We start from the raw sequence: 24,100 nt of genomic DNA, 5'->3' as shown, positions 1-24,100 counted from the left end.
TTTCAAAATGTACTTAAATGAACAATGCACACCAGTATTCAAATTTTTACTATTTTACGTTCTTCTTGTTTTTCTAGCTTCTCCCAAGCCTCTCATTGTTCAAAATAGACCGAAGTATACACCCAAGTAAACCATGTACACTGGTTTCTCGAATTTAGCTATTTTACATTCTTCTTGTTGCTCTTGCTGCTTCCAATCCAAATAAGTTCGGTAAGGATGCTTTCCATTACCCTGTATCGGAGGCAAATTGAAAGAAACTTTAATTCAATTACATATATAGTTACACGTATATACATGCATCTAACCTCGTGTCTGTGATTTTTAAAATCTAAGGACTAAATAGTACGCCGATTAAAACAAGTTTATTAGTTTTTTTTGGATATTCAAACTTCTGCTTATACTTGAAGGGAGTTCTTTTTTATCATATAATATTTGGTTACTTTCGTTTTTACTATACTATATTTTGAATTTAACTTTGATTTTTCTGAATTTAACGTTCATTTAAATGGAATAGAAAGCTTAATAAAATCGCTGCTAGCACAGGCCTATGAAGAGTTTATTTATAGAAATTATTTTGAACACTTATTAGTTTGAAAAACCATGCACGTCAAATTTTTGTTCAAAAGCTTGAGTTTTTTTTCTAAATTTGTAATCCAAATAATAAAAAACAAACATCACTTGGCTTGATTAAATTGATATGATTATATTTTTCCAAAGAAACAGAATAAATAATTAGAGGGAAAAATCTAAAAATATTATTATAAACAAGGTTGCACTTTTTAATACTTGGCGTAATTTTTTTACTTTTAAAAAGTTTTTTATGGGGATATCATTTCTTTTTGAATTGGGCAATACAAACATAAATATATTTAATAAACATCAAGTTGTATAATACTAGACCATTGTCATTAATTCAATCAAGTTCATGGCTCAATAGGTTTATTAATGAGGATGGTCAATGAGGAAAGTCATGATGGAATGATGAATTTGATCATAATCGATCAAATAAATTATGCTTCAGTGGAATCTTGAGCGATATAAAAACTTTATTGAAAAAATCATATATTATAAAATTGGTGGAAGAATTAAAAAGAAAGTTATGAACACTCATATTATATATAAAGTTGATATTGACATGGCTTCAGAAACATTCTTAATAGTACTGATAAATAACCATCGGACAGAACCTTACTATGGCGCTGAAGTTTCCAACGTTGGAGTCCAACGAAATGATCTAAAAAAACTCTCAAATAATTCCAGTAAATCTACAATTTTGTTCCCTGCCGAATTTCCAATTCGTAATTTTTTAAGCAACATCAATCATTCGTAAAATAATGAAATAATGAATTATAAATTTTTTTTTTCGTTCATTTCGTTGAACTCCAACGTTGCGTATGTCCTCAGTTATTTCAGATGGTAACTGGACATTCAAATCTAATTATATACTTTAAATTGTAAACATGGTGAACTTACGCCCGTCTGTCTCTAAGATATTAAAGTTCCCGAAACGATGGATTTTAAATCACTAACGTTACATATCTCAGGATCGAGAGGACGGATTTACTTGCAACAACGATCAATGTCGATTTTTCGATTTTTATGCCTCGTAGAGGCTGTGTCCGTTTTGCCCCGGAATTTTTTTTTACAAAATTCGGAAAACGAGGACTGGGCATCAATTTTGGGACTCAAAAATAGTTGAAAGACCATATGCTCATCAATGAAACTTGCTTAAATCCTTAAGTGTCCATTTTGCCCCACATTACCCTATATATTGAACTCTACCCGTTCTGTATTCGCGATTTTTCGTGGTTCTGCTGGGTCATGGCACGCGGTGATGCGAAGTTTAAGATGAGACCGATTTGTCGTGTTATAAACCTTCGGAACCCGTGGAGTCGTTCTGTATGCGCGTTTTTATGTATTCGCAGTTTTTCGCATTTTTTCGCGGGGTGGCAATGTAGTGGACGGATTATTTGGGATAGTCAAATTAAAATTTTATTCGCCTTTATTCGGGGTGCTCCGCCCCCTCCACCCCCGCCGGGGGCTCCGCCCCCTGGACCCCCGTTGCCCGCGTTGGCATTCTATATGGCTATCATATAAATGAGTTTGTTAGTCTAACCTGCAAGATTATAGCTCAGAAGGATTCGAGTTCCAATTCCGAGAATTTTTTGCTACCCGATTCGAGCTCCAATTCCGAGAATTTTTTGCGACCCGATTCGAGCTCCAATTCCGAGAATTTTTTACTAACCGATTCGACCTCAAACTCTGAGAATTTTTTGCTACCCGATTCGAGCTCCAATTCCAAGAATTTATCCCGATAACCAAATTTTCACCCATGGAAAGGGAACGGAAAGTAGACATGTATATATTGTTGAAGAAAATTTTCGATCCTGAAATTGCACCCCCTAATTTTCATAACTGCATTTTAACCCTTTTCCCAATGTCACACCAAACTAATTTTTTCATCATACCAAGCGCATACATCACATTATCGTGTCCCACTGTTATTTTTTTCATCCGACTAATTTCCAACAAATGGCGGCCACTTCAACTTCACGAGTCAGGGGAAATCGACCAATCTCAAGTAAAGATACACGGCCGTCTTGACTCGCTCTGCCTACAAAAGTTCTTTTTAATACTTGGCGTCAAGACGCTGCCGCGTCTCTAGATAGTGTAATTTAGTATGTCTCCATGGTTATACACAGACAAAATATTTGATCACATCCAAAAATGATCACGCGTAGGACTCACACACATGAATTTTTCAATCCATAATGCCAATCGTAAACATGGTCTGGAAATACTCAATATACATGTCGCTTCATCATGTTGTCAAACTTAAAAGGTATTCATTGCATTTCAAAGATACAAATTTTGATATCACGAAAAATAAGCAACCAATGACTCATTGAAATAAATTTCCAAATTCATCGTGCAACAATTCAAGTGAATATCTATGTATTGTAACGAGATTTTTCCCCGCAAAGGGTCCAACCTGTCCCTTCTCGACTCACCTGACCCGCTAAAGGGTGGCGGCGTACCGGCGAGGTCGGGCTGGGCGCCAGGTACCGAGGTACCGTCGGAATACCGACTTATTTTTCGCCCTACCTCGCCCAATACGGCCTTCCGAGCCACCCGACACAGGTGACCGAGGACGGTCCGGCTACTCAGCTCCAACTGAGGTACGAAATGGTAGAGGGGCTGGCCCAAGATGAGAGTAACAACACAGGGTAACATAAAAGGTCCAAAAGAGATACTCAACGCGTAATTATTTCGACTTAAAAATGCGGTTTATTAGTCGGAGGTAGTCGTGACTCGCAAACAATAATACAGGAAATAATAACGAAATTGGCTCCGAGCGAATCGATAAATAAAATAACCAAAGAAACGAGATCGGCCATCGGATCAGCCGTACACGAGGAAAGAAGTCCCACTAAAGAAAATCTGGAGTCGCCGCTGCGAGGTAGTCCAAAATGGATAGGTAAGCAGCGGCGCGTCGTGGCTTGTAGGCAACTTGACGGCTCCATTTACACAAGAATAATATAACATAATGACGCAGGGATCGCACGCGAGAGAAATAAATCACGATAGCGAAAGTATGGAATCACCGCTGCGAGGTAGTTCGAAACGGATAGGTAAGCAGCGGTGCGTCGTGGCTTGTAGGCAACTTGACGAATTCCATTTACAAAGCAAAATATAATAACGCAATAATCGCACACGAAATAATCAAACCCGATAAAGGAAAATATGGAATCACCGCTGCGAGGTAGTCCGAAACGGATAGGTAAGCAGCGGTACGTCGTGGCTTGTAGGCAACTTGACGAATTCCATTTACAACAGAAAATATAACAACGTAATAATCGCACACGAAATAATCAAACCCGATAAAGAAAAATATGGAATCACCGCTGCGAGGTAGTCCGAAACGGATAGGTAAGCAGCGGTACGTCGTGGCTTGTAGGCAACTTGACGAATTCCATTTACAAGGCAAAATATAATAACGCAATAATCGCACCCGAAATAATCAAACCCGATAAAGAAAAATATGGAATCACCGCTGCGAGGTAGTCCGAAACGGATAGGTAAGCAGCGGTACGTCGTGGCTTGTAGGCAACTTGACGAATTCCATTTACAAAGCAAAATATAATAACGCAATAATCGCACACGAAATAATTAAACCCGATAAAGAAAAATATGGAATCACCGCTGCGAGGTAGTCCGAAACGGATAGGTAAGCAGCGGTACGTCGTGGCTTGTAGGCAACTTGACGAATTCCATTTACAAAGCAAAATATAATAACGCAATAATCGCACACGAAATAATTAAACCCGATAAAGAAAAATATGGAATCACCGCTGCGAGGTAGTCCGAAACGGATAGGTAAGCAGCGGTACGTCGTGGCTTGTAGGCAACTTGACGAATTCCATTTACAACAGAAAATATAATAGCGTAATAATCGTACGCAAAAGAATAAATCCCGACGAGGTAATAATGTTTCGCCAGGGATTCTCGACCACGGAAAATATAGAACATAATACGGCGGAGCATAAGATAACGAAATCGGCTTAGAGATAGCCCGCGCGGCGAGCGCGAAGCGCCAGAAAAAAGGTAAACACGCGAGGACGACGCTGGCCTTGAGCGCGTGCTGAGAGAGAGACTGAGGCGAACCCGGTGGTTCGCAAACACGATATTACAAAATCGGGGAAAAGTACGACGCAATATTCATCGTACCATACCCGCAAAATTCTCGCACAAAATATTCGAATAGTAACGAAATAATTCAGACTAAAGAGAGGCCAATTCGGATCGTGATTGTCCTCCCCCGTGATTCTCCAACTCATAATTATGACCACGCGGAGATGAACGCGAGACTATCGCAAAAGATCATGATCGCGTGGTTCGCCAAAGAGAATATAACAAACGCCACAGTAATTCTAAAAGAAACGACAAATAACTGGAGAATCACGGGGTCGAACGCGACAATGGAGAAAAAGAGGAACGAGCTCACCGAGAGTTCCTCCGAATCATCCAAGACCAGCAAGGTAATCCAAAAGGGGCACTTACACTTGACTCACGGCACCGGTTATCGATCGTAGACTGATGATCCCTCGCCTCGTTCGTAGGCAAGAGCTCCCGAATTCGCGCTATCCCCACCACTCATTACCCCCCACGAAGGGCCACGCGCCCGCGTCCCAGCACTGGATTATTCTCTATTTCTCTCGTTCTCACGCCTCACGTGGTATTTCGGAGTTCTTTGCGTATTGCGTTGGAATGTTATCCCCACTCCGATCCAGCGAACGAGGATCGATGCGGCTGATACGGTTCTCAAACCCCGCGCTCGAGTACAGGTCCTTCCAAATGATCGTTCCTTGGTCGCCTTCCTCTAGGGCCATCCAGCGTTCGTCTCCGGAAAGAGGGGAGGCCTCCCTCATGAATTCAAGCGTCCCTGAATCCACGGTGGGCCCACTCTTAAACCACCAGGAAATTCAGCACCTCCAACTCGGAAACGAACCCGAACCCCATTAGACGAGGCGCCGATTTGACTCGGACCGCGGTTCCCAAGGATACGATGGTGGGGTTGCAACTCTTGATTGCTACGGTAGGAGGACTAGCGGGCGGCCACTGACAATGGGCCTTTTTCCGGCGCTAGTCCTTGAGACCCACTCCCAGATTTCGATGACTGAACCCGGAATACGGATCCGCACTCGAGCACGCGATTTAACCAAGAAAGCTATCTTTACGAACCGGGCTGAGACGCTAGCGCGTTTTCCCGCGCGAGGGCGACGACGTGGGGTGAAATGGGCCAAAATGCAATAAAACGACAATGATACAATTCAATTATTAGTGTTTGAGAATGCGTCTCGTCGTCAGGCGAGCCGTTCTTCTTGGACTGGCTACTCGCGGCAGCACTTGCTGGACGCTCTCAGGCACGCTACGGGGCTCACGAGCACGGCTCGCCGCCTCACGTGCGTCGTACCGGGCCTGGGAGCGGCCATTATCGTCCAGTTCGCGTTGCTATACACATCGCTCTGTATTGTATTCTCAACATTCACACTCATTATCGTTGCACTCATCTTGTTTCACTCATGTAGTAAGTAATTAAACTCACGGGAACTCATCTAGCGATTGATCCACGCGGGGACAATTTGCATAAGCTTTAAAAAAGGTACATCATCATTTGGGAAACACTCATCTCACCTCGTGGCAGTGCCGACGCCACGTGTCTTTCTTTCTCATCGGGCCACTCGAGCCATTCACGAGTGTATTAATATAATCTCTCGTGAAATAAAGGTGCTCATTAACTCACACATTCGCTCATCATACAAACTCATAATCGTTGAACATTTTGCATTCATTTTCATTATTATCTGGTGCTGTGAATAAAATACATGTTGTAATATTAGTGAAGAAACTCGTGTGTGTTGCCTCAATTGATTTCGCCCACCCGTGTCGCTATCCCCTTCCACCCGGCAAATTCTTTTCTACGTTATTTCTCAAACATTTGGTCCTTCGAGCCGGATAGCGACCGTCGAGTGAACGTGCGTGAGTGCTAGTGTCACACACGTATTCAACATTCATTGCGCGTCTCAGTGCCGCGAGTGCCAATCACTGTGCCCCTCGAGCGAAAAGGTGGCCAATAACTGTGCTCTCACGCCACAAAGTGGCCAATCACTATACATTTTCATATTTTTGACCACTTTTCGTGCGCTCTCATTATTTCACTCATTTCTCGCGCTTTTTTGAATTCATTCGGTAGCACTCATCGCGCAGTGATTCGCGCTCATTTCTCAACTCAGTTTTCGTGCGCTCTCATCCATTCGGTGTGCTGCAAACGTGGTGTTACGCGTGTGACTTCTCAGCTCATCGTTTGTGAACACTCATTGCGGAGTTTAGTGAATTCCTCTCAGTTCGCGGAAATTCAAAATGTCTCAACCAAACTCAGGCAGGTCAACGCCCGAGTCGCGTGAATCGGGCAAAATCACCACTCCTCCGGTGCCCACAATCACTCTCGAGCCATCGAGTGAGGAGCGCGCTGCCTCCAGCAACACACTACAAATCGAGGGCTCTCTCGACACCGAGACCGTGGCAACTCAGCCACCCACCGCACTCACTCTCACAGCTGACACTCAAAAGTCAGCTGCAGGCTCAACCGGAGGAACCCGCACTCTCCGAAGAACCTCACCGACGCGATTGCCTGTTGAGCTCACACTCAAGAGTCAATCGCAGGCAACACGCATCACCTGCATTCTCTCTATCCTCCACACTCTGCCCAGCGACTTGTCCACCCTCACTCTCAACGAAGTTGAGGCTGATCTCGAACAGCTGGAGGACTTGCATCGCGATTTCTCCGCCACTCATGCATTTTTTGAACTCAACTGGCCTGCCAACTTCCTCGATCATGAATACTTCACGCATGATTTTTATCAAAAGGAGGTATAGGCGTACCGAAGTGCCAAATTAGCACTCACGAAAGTAAAACAGGCATGCACCGTTCCCACTCACCCCCCTGCAGCGCACTCATCGGGTGACCCACGTCACAACTCAAAGCTGCCAGACATTGCGCTTCCAAGCTTCTCCGGCCAGTATTCAGATTGGCCGCAGTTCAGGGAAATGTTCTCATGCCTCATTATGGACTGTGATCAGCTCTCAGACGTTGAGAAGCTGCATTACTTGCGCAGTTGCATGGAAGCGGCGCCTGCCCAACTCATCGCCAACTTCCCCCTTGTCGGCAGTTCCCTGAGGCCATCATGGGAACTACTCATTGGGCGCTACGAGAACAAACGCCTACTCATCCAAGCTCAATTGGACAAGGCCTGCAGCATCACTCAGCTCAAGTCTAAATCTGCGAAGGGACTTTCCTCACTCATTTCAAAGGTCTCTGAGGCCCGAAAAGCCTTGGAATCTCTTGGTGTCACCGATTCTCTGGGAGACGTAATTCTCGTCCATCATGTTTCCCGCAGTCTGGACAATGCCACGCGGGAGGGATGGGAGACCTCGTTGGGTGCATCAACTGAGTACCCATCATTCTCACGACTTGAGGAATTTATCAATGCTCGAGCGCGCGCTCTCGAACGCATTGAGACTAGCTCATCGTTGAACTCATCAGCCGCATCATCAACGAGCACTCATCCCAGAAAATCGGCAACTGCTCATCAGGCGAGTAGCACGCCTCAAACCCAACAGGCAGCAGCTGGTGCATACAACTGCGACTGCTGCAATGGCAATCATTTCGTGGTGATGTGTCCCAAGTTTCGCAGCCTCGATGTGGCCGCGCGAAGGAAGCTAGCCAACAATTGTCGGCTTTGTTTCAATTGCCTAGGCAGACACAATGCGAACTCATGCCGCTCAACCAAGGGGTGTAAAACTTGCGGCGCAAAACACCACACAATGCTACACGAACCAGCTCAACGTCAATCACCGACCTCTCAATCAAACGCTGAGCCCTCTCCATCCACATCAACGAGCACTCAATAGGAAGTCGGTGCAATCGTCCACTCATCAACTGCCTGCTGCACTCAACCGACTACTCTGCTTGCCACAGCAATTGCTGAGGTCCACTCAGCACTCAACACTCATCATGTTCGCATACTCATCGATCCGGGCTCTGAGCTCACCTTCGCCTCAGAGCAACTCATTCGAGCACTCAACGTCAGCCGCCAACACTCAACAATCAACATCACAGGCATTGGAGGAAAAAAGGTAACTCACACACGAGGCATTGTCTCCTTGACTTTGCACTCAATGCAAGCTGACTCCTCGGTCACCGTGCAAGCACATGTTCTTCAAACTGTTTCATCAATATTACCATCCTTCGAAATGTGCTCGCACGCGTGGCCTCACCTCAACAATTTAAGATTGGCCGATCCAGACTTCTTGAAGCCGCGGCCGATCGACATTATCCTAGGAGCGGATGTTTATGGGCTCATCATCAAGCCCAACATTCTCAACCACTCACCTTCAATGCCAATTGCTCAGTTGTCAATTTTTGGTTGGCTCGTTCTTGGCCCAGTGCACTCAACACCGTCTACGTCTTGCACTGCATTTCATGTCAAGGCTCAAACTGACAACAATGAGTTGCAGCAACTCCTCACCAAGTTCTGGATTCAGGAGGAGCTACCATCCGACGCTGCAAGCCCACTCACACCTGAAGAGCAAGAGTGCGAAGATCACTTTCGTGCTACTCATTCTCGAGACGCCTCAGGTCGGTACATTGTTCGAATCCCACTCAAATCATCTCGCAACTTATTGGGCAACTCATACAGAACCGCTCACCATTGTTTACAACGAATGCTCAAGAAGCTTGAGCGAGATGACACACTCAAGAAACTCTACGCAAATTTCATGCGGGAGTACGAAGACTTAGAACACATGGTTCGTGTATCGGGACACTCATCAAAGCCAACTCATCACGGCAAGTCCACTGTTGACGCAGTCTCCGGTGAGATGACCTTGGCACCAGATGCTTCAAAACCATTTGGAGGGTTGAGGGTCTCATCTGGCGGCTCGGAGACACGGATGAAGCCTGTGTATTATTTGCCGCATCATGGCGTTCTCAGACCCGATAGTACCACCACTAAGCTCCGTGTTGTATTCAATGGCTCAAGCTCAACGTCTTCAGGACGCTCAGTCAACGACATCATGCACACAGGCCCAAACCTGCTGCTAGACGTCTTTGACGTACTCATTTGGATTCGACATCATCGGCACATCTTCGCCACCGACGTGACAAAAATGTATCGTCAAATCAAAGTGCATAAAGACGATTGGGATCTTCAGCGCATTCTCTGGGTTGATGAACACCTCAATGAAGCTCATTATCAGCTCACCACGGTGACCTATGGCACAAAGGCAGCCCCATACCTTGCTGTCCGAGCTCTCATCCAACTGGTTGAGGACGAAGGCCATCGGTTTCCGCTGGCAATTCCCTCATTGCTCAAGGGACGATATGTCGATGACATATTCGGGGGAGCAGATTCAAGCGAACAACTCATCAAAATCGCTCACCAATTCACCAACCTTTGCAAGGCGGGAGGCTTCCCTCTTGCAAAGTGGCAAGCAACTGATCAGGCTCTACTAGCGGCAGTTTCGGCAACTCATGAGCCTTCAAAACCCATCTCATTCGACGATTGCTCGACCAAAATTCTCGGACTCAAGTGGCTCCCACGAGCCGACACCTTTGTTTTCACAGCAAAGCCTAGTGATCACTCAAAACCAATCACGAAGCGACTCATATTATCTGAGGTAGCACAGATATTCGATCCACTTGGACTCATCTCACCTGTGACAATCAGAGCAAAATTGCTCCTGCAAGAGCTCTGGTTGCACAAAATCAACTGGGACGACCCATTGCCGTCTCACATCATTTCAAGATGGTCTCACTTCAGAGAAGATCTCAAAAATTTGGCTCAAATCTCAATTCCCAGGTGGTTTCACACCTGGACTAACTCAATCAACAGTGGAGCTCCACGGTTTCTCTGATGCTTCTCAACTAGCGATGTCAGCTGTCGTCTACATCGTCTCACACTCGCCGTCCACAGGCGCCAAATCATCTCTCGTTTGCGCAAAGACGAAAGTAGCTCCAATCAAACCACTCACAATCCCGAGGTTAGAACTCACAGCAGCGCTGCTACTATCAAAACTCATCAAGCATACACAAGCTACACTCCAGCTACCAATTACTTCAACTCATTTGTGGACGGACTCTCAAGTCGCACTCATGTGGATCAAATCACCCGCTTCGCGCTGGAAGGACTTTGTCAGGAACCGAGTAACTCAAATTCAAGAACTCACGTCTCAAGCTCATTGGAGACACGTTCCTGGCACATCCAACCCAGCTGACGGCCCATCAAGGGGCTTAACCGCTCAACAACTCAAAGATCACTCACTCTGGTGGACGGGACCACCATGAATACTCAAACCAATGACCTCATGGCCTCGACAGACTCAACCCTCAGCTGACCTCAGTGCACATGAGGCCCGTCAAGGCGTTGCGCTCTTCGTGGCCACTCCGAGAGTCGAGTATCATTGGGACCTCATTCATCGATACTCGACGCTCTCAAAACTCATCCGAGTCACCGCTTTGTGCTCTAAGGTCATTTCAAGATTGAGGAGACAAACTGACTCACCACTCATTTCGCGAGACGACATGGAGGCTGCTAAAGTCTTTTGGATTAAGGCCACTCAAGCAGCGTATTTCTCACACGAGCTACGCTCATTGAAGTCAAATATTCCACTACAAAGAACTCACGTTTTTTCTCGATTGACCGCCTTCCTTGATCACGAAGGCGTCATTCGGGTCGGTGGTCGGCTCAACTTGTCAACACTCAGTCCGGAGACTAAGCACCCAGCCATATTGCCTCGCCACTCACGCCTATCAACACTCGTAATCGACAATTCTCATCGTCGCACATTACATGGGGGCACTCAACTCACTCTGGCTGACATTCGCCAGTCATACTGGATACTCGGAGGCAGAGCTCCAGTGAAAACTCACATTCTCCATTGTGTAAAGTGCGCACGTCAGCGAGGGATTCGCGCTCAACAGCTGATGGGTCAGCTGCCTGTTGCTCGTGTCACCCCATCTCGCCCATTCACTCACACTGGAGTCGATTACGCAGGGCCACTCACACTCAAGACCTGGAAAGGGCGAAGTGCAAAAACAATGAAGGGTTGGATTTGCGTCTTCGTGTGTCTCACAACTTCAGCAGTTCATCTTGAAGCAGTCAGTGATTATTCAACTGATGGATTCATCGCTGCATATCGACGCTTCGTCTCAAGACGAGGCATTCCAGGCACACTCTACTCAGACTGTGGAACCAACTTCGTAGGCGCTGATGCAGCTCTGAAGCGAATGGTTACTCAGTACACTCACGAAAGTCGTCAAATTGCCTCACTGCTGGCTGTTGACGGCACTCAATGGCACTTCAACCCTCCAGCCACTCCTCACATGGGAGGAAAGTGGGAAGCAGTGGTAAAATCAATGAAGTATCATCTCAGACGCATAGTAGGAGAGACTGTGCTGACATTTGAGGAACTCACAACCATGCTTTCACAAATCGAAGCAGTGTTGAACTCACGACCGCTAGAAGCACTCAGCGACGATCCAGAGGACGTATCAGCACTCACTCCTGGTCATTTCTGGACTGGAGATGCTCTATCAAGTTTGCCTGAGCCATCGCTGACTCACTTAAACATCAATCACCTCTCTCGTTGGCAACTCATTCAACAAAAGATTCAAAACCTTTGGTCTCAGTGGTCAGCTCACTATCTCCAGCGTCAACAATCAATTTCGAAATGGCATCATCCATCAAATGAAATCAAAGTGGGATCACTCGTGCTCATCACAGATGAAAGATTCTCGCCAGGCAAGTGGCCTTTGGCCAGGGTCACTGCTCTACACCCAGGTGGGGATGGACTCATCAGAGTGGTCACACTCAAAACAGCCTCTTCGACACTCACTCGGCCGATCGCGAAGCTCGCGCCTCTGCCCTCGCAACAACAAGACGTCTCAAACTAGAACATCATCTCCACGGTGCTGATGGCGGGAGGAATGTTTGAGAATGCGTCTCGTCGTCAGGCGAGTCGCTCTTCTTGGACTGGCCACTCGCGGCAGCACTTGCTGGACGCTCTCAGGCACGCTACGGGGCTCACGAGCACGGCTCGCCGCCTCACGTGCGTCGTACCGGGCCTGGGAGCGGCCATTATCGTCCAGTTCGCGTTGCTATACACATCGCTCTGTATTGTATTCTCAACATTCACACTCATTATCGTTGCACTCATCTTGTTTCACTCATGTAGTAAGTAATTAAACTCACGGGAACTCATCTAGCGATTGATCCACGCGGGGACAATTTGCATAAGCTTTAAAAAAGGTACATCATCATTTGGGAAACACTCATCTCACCTCGTGGCAGTGCCGACGCCACGTGTCTTTCTTTCTCATCGGGCCACTCGAGCCATTCACGAGTGTATTAATATAATCTCTCATGAAATAAAGGTGCTCATTAACTCACACATTCGCTCATCATACAAACTCATAATCGTTGAACATTTTGCATTCATTTTCATTATTATCTGGTGCTGTGAATAAAATACATGTTGTAATATTAGTGAAGAAACTCGTGTGTGTTGTCTCAATTGATTTCGCCCACCCGTGTCGCTATCCCCTTCCACCCGGCAAATTCTTTTCTACGTTATTTCTCAAACAATTAGGCTCTATCTCTCTCAGTCTCCTCTCTCGACTACTACAAACAAAACAAACTAAAATACTTCGCTTTTACGCCAGTTGAGTCTCCGATCGGTCCAGCCCCGTGAGTCGGCGTGCGTCGGTCAAGTAGGACCGTAAATCCGGTCCACTGGTCGACAATGGGCCGTCCATGGGCCGGTCCATGGGCCGGACAAGTACTTTTAACACATATTTAAACATAATTTGTATCGATCCAATCGACGTCGAATTTTGTGAATAATACCAGAGGATCCTGAAAGTCTGAGAAGAGTCGATTTTCTTATAAGTCTCTGCCACCATAGAGTAACAAATGACTAGCTTTCATGTGATTTTTTTGGATTTAAAAGCTTCTTAGAAGAATTTAATAATGTCAAAATTTGGAGTTACTAATAAAATACTTGTCCACCGATTGATATCATAAATTTTAATGCTGCACGTAATTCAAGTGGTAACTTTTTTCAATTCATTAGAAAATACTTGGCCTCGAATTAATATAATAAATTTTAATGCCGCACGTAAATTAGATGAAATTTTTTTCAGTTGATTTAGCTGTCCAAATCTAATAAGAAGAATGAGGCATCGGTTTCCAAAATGATTTCAAGACCGATTTTTCGGTTTTTTATTTTTTACTTGTTATTTGATTCTTTTGACACTTAGAAAAATAGATACAGAATAGTTTTTGCTTTAATATAATGTTTTTTCAAGATTTGTAAAATCTTTTTCGAATTGTTCTGTATTTTTTTTTATGCAATAATTTTTTTTACAATTAAAAAAAATTTTTTTTTAAAGTTTTTTTTATGGGTGGAATTATCAGCAAACGAGGGACCATCAATGTACTTGTCCCAACCTTTTTTTTCCCTAGGGGAAGTTTATGGTTTGATATCACGTCTTTTTTCTCAAAAGATCCTTATTTATGTTCAGATGACTGTAAGATTTTAGTTTAAATTTCTATGAATTGTTTATAATTTTCGGCGTATAACGTTGGTTTTCACGAAAAAAGACCTATTTTTCGTCGAAATTGTACTGAAAATATTTCGATAGAGGTTTAGTCTTGGACTTTTGTGATTTTTCTCCTTGTCTTCTAATATGTTTCGTCCATTGGGAACTCAAGAACATGGAGCAATGCGTGTTGCGGGCCGAGATATGATTTTCGGCTGATAACGTTAGGAAAAAGAAAGGAAAAGAGGAAAGATAGATCAAATTCAAGACACAACAAATCCAACAGAATTGGCCCTTTTTAAATGTTGCTTTTGCATTCTGAATCTAGACATTTTCGTGTCATTCAAAACGTGTCCCCGATGAATGATATATTTCCAAAGTTTGCAAGTGGCCGCTGAGATCCAATTATCCAGTTTGATAGTTGCTGAAAAAAGGCACCCGGAAACATTTATTATGTCAGAACTCAAAGAAGCAAAAAAAACTGAGCGTACTTAATTCAACAGAGCAACCGAATTCAAAGACGTTTAAGGTATCTGCATTTGTTTTGGCGAAAAACAATTTCAGGAGAATTCATTAATGAATTTAAAAGTTTAAAAACTCAGAATAAAATAGAAAACGGAAAATTTAGGAATTTAGAGAAGCTGAAGACGTTTGTGATGAATTTTTGAGATTACATGTTACGGTTGGAGTAAAGAATTTAAATCATTGGCACACATGCTGCGACACAAAAATATGAAAGTTTGGAGGTATTCGCTTCATACCGCAGTAATACAAACTTCAATAGTATTTAAAAAGAAATACTTTAAAACTTACTAAACCAAGTTCTATTACTCATTCTCATAATCAAAGATAGGGGGTGATACTTAACACACATATTTATGCACAGAAATTTCAGAGTTCGCAGGTATCTGCTGCGATTCAATGTATCTGCGCAATAAATTTTGAAAACAGCAATTTAAAATCTATCCATAAATGAGCAACTGAAGACTTCTGTGATGAGTGTTTACTTCATATATATGTTACAGTTAGTTTTAAAAAGTAAAATGCGTGACACAGTATATCAATTTTAGAATTCGCAGATTTTTGCTGTATTTCAATAATCCAAATCTATAGTATTATAGAGAAAAGTTGGTAAAAGTCATGATGTTATGTTGAAATTACATAGCGAACATTGTATTCAGAAATTCTGTATGTTCCCATGGATGTTAGCAGGCATTATATTTGATCGCATCCAAAACTGAGCAACTGTAGACTTAGCGTAATGAATCTTTTCACTAATAATTCCACATTTGTAGTTTGCAAAGTGAGAATACTCAATATTACCATAATTAAAGATAGGAGGTGATACTTAGCACATATATTTAACCACAGAAATTTTAAAGTTCGCAGCTATCTGCTGCAATTCAATGTATCTGCGCAATGAGTTTGGAAAACAGCAATTTCAAATCAAATTTCAAAGCATAAATGAGCAACTGAAGACTTTTCTAATGAATTTTTCACTTCATATTTATGTTGCAGTGAGAGTCAAAAAGTAAAATGAATGGCAAAGTATATAAATTTTATAGTTTGCAGATTTTTGCTGTATTTCAATGATCCAAATCTATATAGTATTATAGTGAAAAGTTGTTCAAAGTCATGATGTTCCATTAAAATGACATAGCGCATATAACATTTAGAAATTCTGTAGGTTTCCATGATGTTGGCAGGCATTATACTCAATCGCATCCAAAACTGAGCAACTGTAGACATATCGTAATGAATGTTTTCACCAATAATTCCACATTTGCAGTTTGCGGAGTAGGAATACTCAACATACACGTTATTTCATAAGTATTGTTGTCAAAATTTGTGTTTGCCTACCGCATTCCGAAGATTCAACTTTTCATACTATCAGCAAAAAAAACATCCAAAGACTTTTTGGAACAAGTTTCAAAATTTATTACTCGTCAGACCAGGTGGAAAAAGTATAACTACACTTATATCAACACCAGAAACTGTTTTGAGAATCAGATATACAAAATGTGCGATTGATGATCATAGTCGGAAACCACTTGAATTACGTTACCACAATCAGCATGAAGAAATATTAGACAATCATAGGACACATATTAGGAAACCAATTAATAATATGTATCCATCCGCTGCAAACCGATGGAGTCAAAACAAGGATCGGATAGAGCAGAGCCAAACTCAATAGGAAGCAAAATATGGGAATATTCAAAAATAATGATGACACAAGAAATAAATTAGAAAACATTTATTCAATTGAAGTTTCTAACATCATACTAACAGTTCCGTGTGTTTTTGTTTTATTAATTATTTATCAACCATGTCATTTCAGATCAAAAAGAAAATTTGAGGTTATAGGTTGACGCACGTTTTTCCTCACAACTTTGAACTTTTAGAACTCTTTTCGATTAACTGATTTGACTTACAAGGAAAGGTTCTCTGCTGACGTCCTTCGATTTTGATGAAATTTAAATATGTTATTCTACATCAAAATCTAAAAGACACGTATTTTTTTTTATCAGCGGAAAAACGTTTCTAGGGGTTGAAATCACCCTTTAAAGTTGAGACCTCCGAGGGGTACTTTTCAGGTTTCACCTATTTTCACCTGAGATAATAGAATGCACCCAAATGGATAATTATCTTAATGATAAACGATGAAAAATGCAACTGGTTTCATATCGGAGGGTTGCATAGGAAAAAAGTTATAGGGGTTAAAATTCACAAAATCGTTATAACAAAAAAAGTATTGCACCTATCTCGATGAACTTAATTGCATTTCGAAGAGGGTAAAAAAATAGTAGATACGTGTTTTTGCGTTTTTCTCGCAAATCAAGTTAAGGGGGTGAACTACCCCTATATATGTTTACATCAAATCTCAATAAAACGGCAGTAATTTTTTGTTTTCCTTATTTCTTCTGGTCGTGATACGTTTTTCCTTCACATTTTCAATATTTACATCTTAAATGATGGATAGATTTTTCTCGAAATTACATTTTCATAACTAGTGAAAGTTATAGAACCTAAAGTATGCGTCCAATCCTTATGGTTTATTTTTCATTTGAAGGCAATCTGACTCTTCTAGTTATACGTAGAAGATTCTATTCAAAATTTATTTAAACAATGGATTTTACCTAATTGATCAAGAAAAATGCGATAACATCAAATTTTTCGGTTGAAAATTCTACCACTTCATCATTTCGTTTTTTGTAACTTTCCATGGTATTCATATGAATCACATCCATAGTTTGAAAGAATTCACTTTTTCCCGCCAAAAATTACTGATGGGATAACTTCTACAGATAACAATTTTTTTTATTAGTTAATATTGAATAACCCCCAAGACAAATTCCAAAAATATCTATTCCTTATGTTTTTCACAAAAATTCGGTAAATATTGACACATTTCCATAGTTATCATCAATTCAAGTTATCATCAACTCCCCCCTCCCCCTCCCCCCCCCCCCCTTTACTTGACGGTGTTATTTGGAAGTCATCTCTGTTCAGTCTGTGACTCGCTCCCAAAATTAGATTTGAAATACGACGCAGAAGCAGTGATAAAACTGCGATCGCGGAATATATTCACCACAGTCGGTTATTTTTATTCTACACGAAAGAAGTGCCTTACAATTCGAGACTATTTAAAACGAAGTTGCAAGTATTAATCAAAGTAAAGATAAATCCTTTGAACGTTATTAGAATGCTTCTCGCAACTTTTGAAGTTATGCGTTTACCGGATTCGCCAGTGAATAACGATGAAGTAGAGTTGGAAGAAAACTTTGAAAATATTTTGTTGACTGCAATGAACGAATACAGTAGTTTTGAAATGGTAGAAGAAAATTCTTTGGATTTTGAAGAACCATTCAAGGATTGGGAAATGGAAATTGTTGAAGATAAGGAGTGGGCAAACGCCTTGCATGAACCAGAACTTCCGCCTGATACATGCACTCGTGATGATGAAGATTTATCTTACGAGTACAAATTAAGGGCCGTTCAGTATTGGCGCAGTGGGAAGAAAGGAAATTTAAGTCTGGGCAGTGTTAAACAAAAGTTCAAGAGAGTGCAATCTATACGACAGTTGCAGCGGTGGGCACACAATTTGAACAAGGGGGGGACGTACAAAGAAAAATTAGGACGAATTTGTAGTTACACTTTGGAAAATTTCAAAGCTGCTGTGGATGCTGGTTTAATAGTGCACGATTCCGATTTGAAAAAATGGGCCTTACATGCTCAAAAAGAAATAGGGCATTCTGATTTTCGTTTCAAAGCATCTCCTAAGTTGATAAAATCATTTAAAGCGGCTCAGCGTATCGTATCGAGAAAAATTAATAAGTTCATTACATCCAAAACAATTGAAGATGGAGAAATCTTGGAACAACAAATTCAAAAATTTGTCTTTGACGTAAAGCAAAATATTGCAACATACAAATTGTCAAATACATTCAACGCAGATCAGAGTGGCTTCCAGCTAGAAATGCATTCCGGAAGAACTTTATCATTCGAAGGAGAAAAGCAAGTACAATGTGTTGTACAATCAGTCTCATCTACGACCCACAGTTATACGATTCAGCCGACTATATCAGCTGACGGCAAACTGCTATCTCCTTTATTATTGGTTTTAAAAGAACCAACCGGCAAGATTGGTCCAATAGTGGAGAAAACGCTTTTCAGACCAGATAATGTGTACATAGAAGTATCCAAGTCTGGGAAGCTTACTTCAGGTATAAATTACACCCACTGTTTGTGTATAGATATTTTTTCGAATGAAAAAAAAATACGTTTTTCTAATTTCAGATCATTTCAAAATTTGGTTGCAGCATGTGTTTTTCCCGAAAATTGGTTTAAAATCTTTATTACTGATTGATTCTTGGACTGGACACTGTCCCCAAGCTGTACTTGATGTGAAACCTTCAAATAGAGATGTCAAAGTAATGATTATACCTAAAGAAACTACCGGAAAAATCCAACCCCTCGATGTTTTTGGATTCCGAGTATGGAAAAATTTTGTTAGACATTTTTCTGATACTTGTCTATTGATGAATTATAATATTGATTTGCATTTGAGAAATAATATCATAAAGCTGCAGTCACTCGTTCATAACCAACTGTCGTCACGACATTATATCGATCTTTTCAAATATTCTTGGTACAAAAGTGGTTATATAGGAAGAAAAACCAGCCAATTTTGAAAATCCTGTAGACTTTGCATTTGGAGATTCTTGCAACTCACATTGTGAAGTTCCAGGATGTGAAAATGCTGCTATTGTTCGCTGTTCCTGGTGTAAAAAGTAGCTATGTTTTAAACACTTTTTCGATGACTATCATTACTGCAGTACTTACAACGGCTAATAGAGCATACGATTATATATTCGCTTCTATTTATTGCTGTTGACATATTATCAATAAAAGATATAAGCATATTGTACGCTCTCTTTTTTTTACTTGACTACGCAATTTTTCTATGCGTCATCCCAAAACTTGGTCTTATCAACCGGAACGAATATGAATATATGTGTAAGCGCTTATCGTATGCCTATGTTATTATCTCATTGCCAAATATAAATCAGTCAGAATTATCAATAAGGAAAAACGTATCACGACCAGAAGAAATAAGGAAAACAAAAAATTACTGCCATTTTATTGAGATTTGATGTAAACATATATAGGGGTAGTTCACCCCCTTAACTTGATTTGCGAGAAAAACGCAAAAACACGTATCTACTATTTTTTTGCCCTCTTCGAAATGCAATTAAGTTCATCGAGATAGGTGCAATACTTTTTTTGTTATAACGATTTTGTGAATTTCAACCCCTATAACTTTTTTCCTATGCAACCCTCCGATATGAAACCAGTTGCATTTTTCATCGTTTATCATTAAGATAATTATCCATTTGGGTGCATTCTATTATCTCAGGTGAAAATAGGTGAAACCTGAAAAGTACCCCTCGGAGGTCTCAACTTTAAAGGGTGATTTCAACCCCTAGGAACGTTTTTCCGCCGATAAAAAAAATACGTGTCTTTTAGATTTTGATGTAGAATAACATATTTAAATTTCATCAAAATCGAAGGACGTCAGCAGAGAACCTTTCCTTGTTAGAAAGTTTATATTATTTACCAACTATACGGACGTTCGTTACATTTGTCGCGCCTTCGTAACGTCAAACGCCGGCTGATTCGTTAACACACAACTATCAAAGCGAACTCGTATACATAATCTAATTACACACATGACATATAACCATGCTTTAACTGACGATATATTTACACTGGACAATATCCCTCGCACACTGGTTCAATTGAAGGAATTAATACTTATTTCCAATCGAACGAAATAATAAAACCCTAGGGAAAAAAAGGTTGGGACAAGTACATTGATGGTGTCGTGTTTGCTGATAATTCCATCCATAAAAAAAACTTAGAAACCGATGCCTCTTTCTTCTTATTTGATTCGAACAGCTAAATCAATTGAAAAAAAATTCATCTTATTTACGTGCAGCATTAAAATTTATTATATCAATTCGAGGCCAAGTATTTTCTAATGAATTAAAATAAGTTACCACTTGAATTACGTGCAGCACTAAAATTTGTGATATCAATCGGTGGACAAGTATTTTATTAGTAACTTCAAAGTTGAACATTAAGGAACTGTTCTAAGAAGCTTTTAAATCCAAAAATATCACATGCAAGCTAATCATTTCTTGCTCTATGGTGGCAGAGACTTATAAGAAAATCGATTCTTTTCAGACTTTCAGGAGCTTCTGATATTATTCACAATATTCGACGTCGATTGGATCGTTACAAATTATGTTTAAATATGAGTTAAAAGTACTTGTCCGGCCCATCACTATTTATTGAAATAAAAATCAATCATAAAAAAACGAAATTGTACGGCAGAATCCGGTTAAAAATGTATTGAAATGCGATTTATTATTAGTTTAATGTTCTTAATAATAGTATAGGTTAGTTATACCGAATGAAATTCGTTCGCTGGAAGAAGTGAGAAGTAAAAATTGCCGTCGATCCAATACAAACTGGGGAGTTATTTTTGTAAACTTGAACATATTTAATGTGCATAATGTTTTTTATTTATCGATGCACAAATACATCCCTTGTATAGTACAGGACAATTCGTTTCCATTCTTATTAAATTAGTGCACTTGAGGGAAAATTACTTGAAGATAACTCTCTAAATTCCCTCTGCATGAATATTTGTGCTCCATCAGTTCTAGAAAAGCCCTGATTTTTATTTGAATAAACAATTTTAATGGAAAGTGATGGGCCGGACAAGTACTTTTAACTCATATTTAAACATAATTTGTAACGATCCAATCGACGTCGAATATTGTGAATAATATCAGAAGCTCCTGAAAGTCTGAAAAGAATCGATTTTCTTATAAGTCTCTGCCACCATAGAGCAAGAAATGATTAGCTTGCATGTGATATTTTTGGATTTAAAAGCTTCTTAGAACAGTTCCTTAATGTTCAACTTTGAAGTTACTAATAAAATACTTGTCCACCGATTGATATCACAAATTTTAGTGCTGCACGTAATTCAAGTGGTAACTTATTTTAATTCATTAGAAAATACTTGGCCTCGAATTGATATAATAAATTTTAATGCTGCACGTAAATAAGATGAATTTTTTTTCAATTGATTTAGCTGTTCGAATCAAATAAGAAGAAAGAGGCATCGGTTTCTAAGTTTTTTTTATGGATGGAATTATCAGCAAACACGACACCATCAATGTACTTGTCCCAACCTTTTTTTCCCTAGGGGAAGTTTATGATTTGATATCACGTCTTTTTTCTCGAAAGTTCCTTATTTATGTTTTGACGACTATATAATTTTAATTTTAATTTCTATGAATTATTTACGATTTAATGCTTGTAACATTGGTTTCCACGAAAAAAGACTTATTTTTCAACAAAATTGTACTGGAAATATTTCGTCACAGGTCTATCCTTGGACTTTGGCGATTTTTTTCCTTGTACTCTAATATGTTTTGTCAATTAGGAACCCAAGAGCATAGTGGAAAGCAGGTTGGAGGCCGAAATATGATTTTGGCTTGTAACATCCGATTCGTCGAAAAAAGACTGATAACGCACAATCAGTATACTAGTGAAGAGTATTATACATGAATGCTGTAGGATTGTAATATATTTGATATTTTCTTACGGTTCGAAATCATTTTCGTTGTGTGACTTAAGAAGTTTTGTTTACATTCTTTGTGGTGTAATAAGAAAACGGGCGATCATCAATGTAATTTTCCTTTTTTTTTTTTCTCTGAGTGAGGATTTTTACGGCTTGATATCAAATCTTTTTTCTATGGCAGTTCTAAACGACAAAAAATATTCTTAAATAAGATTTTCTAAAGTTAACCAATGTTTCTATTGTGATATTTTAAAATAAGTTCTCCTATGATTTTCTTTAAGTTTTGTACAATTTATAACAGTTTGATATTCTTCGAATGTTTCAAGTGATACCCTCAATTTTTCAACTATTTCGAATGTGTCCATAATTTTGTGGGATTAAAATCATATTCCGTAAGGTTTTTCAATATTTTGTATCATTGTGGAATTTTTCCTCGTCATTTATAAATTTTGTTTTCAATAGTTTTGATGAAATCATTGCGAATAAAGAAAATATAAAGATTTTCCAATGAAATGAATTTTTTGATTGATTTTCTTTAAAATTGGATAGAAGGAGAAAGAAAAAAATATATACAATGTTCACCAAGTCAACCAGAATTCGCAATTTTCACATATGTTTATTGAATTCTAATGCTACCAATTTTTATTTCATTTAAAAACGTGTTTCCAAGGACGTTTTGAAGCAATCTTTTTCATTCGTATTATCATACCCAGAGATAAAAGTTGACACACCCACGTCGATGCACAAAATTTTTAAACTCTGCATGTAGCCACCAAGGTTCAACCAGACAAAAGATAAACTATGAAGTGCGTCAAGACCAACAGAATTGCTTATTTATTAATATGTCCATTGCATTTTGAAAACATAACTTCTTATGTCATTCATAAATAGGCCATCGCTGACTTCTTGTATCATTTATCATTATTTTGAGTTATTTATTACTAGTAATCCATATCGTAATTCTATAATTCTTCTACAATTTTTATTAATTGTAAGTATCCATATTTCATAATCAAAAATAGGAAGTGCTAATACCTAGCGTGCATGTCAATACACAGAATTTTCAAAGTTTGCAAGTATCCGCTGCAATTTATTCATCTAAATTTTGATACAGAAAGAAAAAATTGCCACCGATTCATAAAATTCATTATGCCAAAACTAAAAGGAAAAAAGACAGCGCACTTCAAAGTGAACAGAACTCAAAATTGTTTCATGTATCTTCGTTTATATATTGCAGTCGGAACCAAAAAGTGAAAAGATTGGCACACCTACGCTTCACAGAAATATCAAAGTTCATAGATATTTGCTGCATACCAGTAATACAAACTTTGGTGCTATGGGGCAAACCACTTCAAAATTCCATGAACCACATTCTTGAAACTTATTATGTCACATTCAAGAAAAAAAGTGACAGATACGCTGCATGTTGAAGCAAGCAAAATGCTGTTTTTCTGTATGTCTCCATGGTTATACGCAGACAAAATATTTGATCACATCCAAAAATTATCAGACGTAGACTTACACACATGAATTTTTCAACCCATGATGCCAATCGCAAACATGGTCTGGAAATACTCAACATACATGTCGCTTCATGAGTTTGTCGCACTTTAGAGGTGTTCATTGCATTTCGAAGATACGATTTTGATATCATGAAAATTAACCACCCAATGACTTATTGAAAAAAATTTCCAAATTCATTATGCAATAACTCAAGTGAATATATCTATGCACTTACATGGCCCAAAGATTTTTCTAAAACTCGGGTGTATGAACAAGCA

At 40.1% G+C, this 24,100-nt stretch overlaps 2 protein-coding genes across 2 annotated transcripts; both read left to right on the top strand.

Moving 5' to 3' along the window:
- The first annotated feature begins 8,739 nt into the window (after window positions 1-8,739).
- Window positions 8,740-10,476, top strand: LOC122410902 (uncharacterized). Its single transcript, XM_043419369.1, has one exon. The coding sequence runs from the start codon at window positions 8,740-8,742 to the stop codon at window positions 10,474-10,476; it is 1,737 nt and encodes a 578-aa protein (XP_043275304.1).
- Window positions 10,477-10,918: 442 nt separating this feature from the next.
- LOC122410901 (uncharacterized) lies at window positions 10,919-12,514 on the top strand. The gene has a single exon (XM_043419368.1). It carries the CDS (start codon window positions 10,919-10,921, stop codon window positions 12,512-12,514), a length of 1,596 nt encoding a protein of 531 aa, XP_043275303.1.
- Window positions 12,515-24,100: the final 11,586 nt, after the last annotated feature.

The sequence above is a fragment of the Venturia canescens genome, chromosome 5 (assembly GCF_019457755.1).
Source record: "Venturia canescens isolate UGA chromosome 5, ASM1945775v1, whole genome shotgun sequence".
Classification (NCBI taxonomy): domain Eukaryota; kingdom Metazoa; phylum Arthropoda; class Insecta; order Hymenoptera; family Ichneumonidae; genus Venturia; species Venturia canescens.
Note: the sequence above shows the minus strand (reverse complement) of the source record. Positions and strands in the feature narration are given on the sequence as shown.

Bases quoted from the DNA above. Each gene is read 5' to 3' on its own strand.
- LOC122410902 (XM_043419369.1), top strand. From the start codon at position 8,740: ATGCAAGCTGACTCCTCGGTCACCGTGCAAGCACATGTTCTTCAAACT.
- LOC122410901 (XM_043419368.1), top strand. From the start codon at position 10,919: ATGACCTCATGGCCTCGACAGACTCAACCCTCAGCTGACCTCAGTGCA.